Here is a 2,139-nt window from a genome sequence, read left to right as displayed (position 1 = left end):
AGAGAGGGAGCGATAGAAGGAGAGAGTAGGGGGGAAGAGGGATAAAAGTAGGGGGTTAGAGAGAGAGGGAGAGAAAGTAGGGGCTACAGAAAGAGGGACTCATCATGAAGAGATGGCTACATGATTTAATAAAATTTTCTACTTATTGTGCTTTGAAAACTTCCCTAGCTAGCCAAAAACCTCAAGGCCAAGAAGTAAGAATACCTCCTAAAACGATAAGTAGATTGATCAAACTTGACCTTACCATTGATTCATGTGAAATTAAGGTGACTTAACTCACTTAAAAATGATAATTAGATTGATCAGCCTTGACCTTCCCATTGATTTATGTGAAATTAAGGTGACTTAACTTACTTAAAAATGATAATTAGATTCATCAACCTTGACCTTCCCATTGATTCATGGGAAATTAAGGTGACCTAACTCACTTAAAAATGATAATTAGATTGATCAATGATACCCGTGCACGTCAGGAATCCTTGGCCAAGGTCATATCAAGCACAAAAAGGACATAACGTGCAACAAAAGGTGTGCAGAGTTTGTAAGCTTATGATTGTCTGTCGAGCTTGTCCCATGCTGAGGCCGACTTCACAGAAATCACACGTCCAATCCTTTTGAAGCCCGGAAAAAAGCTTAACATTATTATACAAGCATTTCGTATACACGCGCAGTCTTAGAGAGAGAAAAATCAGCTTGGGATAGGATAATCAGTCTTAAGGTTACAGTATGGAGGAGCAAGCAGCAAGAGATTATGATGACAATAATCGTAATTAGTCTAAGGTTACAGTATGGAGGAGCAAGCAGCAAGAGATTATGATGACAATAATCGTAATTAGTCTGAGGGTTACAGTATGGAGGAGCAAGCAGCAAGAGGTAATGATGGTAATAGCCATAATTAGTCTAAGCAGAAAGAGATTAACAATAATTAGTCTAAGGTTACAGTATGGAGGAGCAAGCAGCAAGAGATTATGATGATGATAACAGCGCGGGGGTGTGGGTATTTGCTCGTGTTGTATTCTTCCTTTGTATCTTACTAATGGTAGCATGGTCTGGTTTTCCGAGCGGAGGCGAAAATGTAAGGTTTCAGGTGCAAGCAAAGCGCTGGCCAGTTTGCGCCCACAGTAACTGGGGCAAGCAGCAGCAATTACCTCTAATTAGCAGAGAGCCAGAATTACAGAACACCATGAAACATGCAGCTCTGTTCATGAAAAGCCAGCTTTACACCGCCCCGGAAACTCCAAGAAAGGCTGTTAAATCGGTTACCTTGCTGTTTGAGGATACTATAAGCTTGCCATTAGTCACCATAAACAGCAATATTCACATAAGCTGCAAGTACATCAGCCTCAAAAGCTTTGAAGGCAATGCAGATGCAGAGTTGGAGAGGCTTATTTATGCAGGAATGGCTCATGTATGGCTATGGGATGGCAAAGGCGATGCTCCATTAGGGTTAATGGGTGCCATGGCCAATTCGCTGACTAGATTTGCAGGATTTAATACCATTCAAGAGGATATAATTACGTCTTCTGATCATCTGTATGCTACTGAAGGTGAAGCTGGCCAGCAGTGGTCATGGAGTTTATGGGATTATTATCGTGAGGAGCCACCTCTCACCACTTCCTTTCTTCAATTCTGCGAGGAGGCCAAGCCAGGCTTCTTGTCAGCCCTAAACTCTAGGCTAGAACGGGGATGGAACCAAAGCTACTTCCAAGAGCTCATGAACAGAAATGTAGAGGACCTTTGGGCAGATTACACAGCTCTCAAACCTCCCACATTGAGCACCTCTCCTCTAATCTCTCCCACAATAAGACTGTAGTCCTCCAACCATTCGTGTTCAAATTTTAATGATTTCGCTACACCATCTAGCCGCATGATTCTCTATTACACGTCTAATTAGGTTCCATAAGGCTCAATTAGGTCCTCCTCATCAACACAAAATATCTAATGTTTTCATTTCTCGGCTCGTAAATACATGCTGTTTAATTAATGATGAAAACATTTTGGCTTTTGCGAATTGAAAGCTTTTAGCTTGATTAATCTTTTGATGCTCTCACAACTTGCTTTTTTTTGGGACTATTTTATACCTTAGGATTCAAAGGTATTTACCAAACTTGAAGAGACATCATTTTGGAATGAAATATC

At 41.0% G+C, this 2,139-nt stretch overlaps 1 protein-coding gene across 1 annotated transcript; it reads left to right on the top strand.

Moving 5' to 3' along the window:
• Positions 1-611: 611 nt before the first annotated feature.
• Positions 612-1,926, top strand: LOC147619505 (uncharacterized). The gene is made up of 2 exons (XM_086773547.1): positions 612-780; positions 843-1,926. The coding sequence occupies exon 2, from the start codon at positions 944-946 to the stop codon at positions 1,811-1,813; it is 870 nt and encodes a 289-aa protein (XP_086629673.1). The 5' UTR covers positions 612-780; positions 843-943; the 3' UTR covers positions 1,814-1,926.
• Positions 1,927-2,139: the final 213 nt, after the last annotated feature.

The sequence above is a fragment of the Cibotium barometz genome, chromosome 33, assembly GCF_041138505.1.
Source record: "Cibotium barometz isolate CiBa-2024 chromosome 33, ASM4113850v1, whole genome shotgun sequence".
NCBI classification, from domain to species: domain Eukaryota; kingdom Viridiplantae; phylum Streptophyta; class Polypodiopsida; order Cyatheales; family Cibotiaceae; genus Cibotium; species Cibotium barometz.
This window is presented reverse-complemented; position numbering and strand designations above follow the sequence as displayed.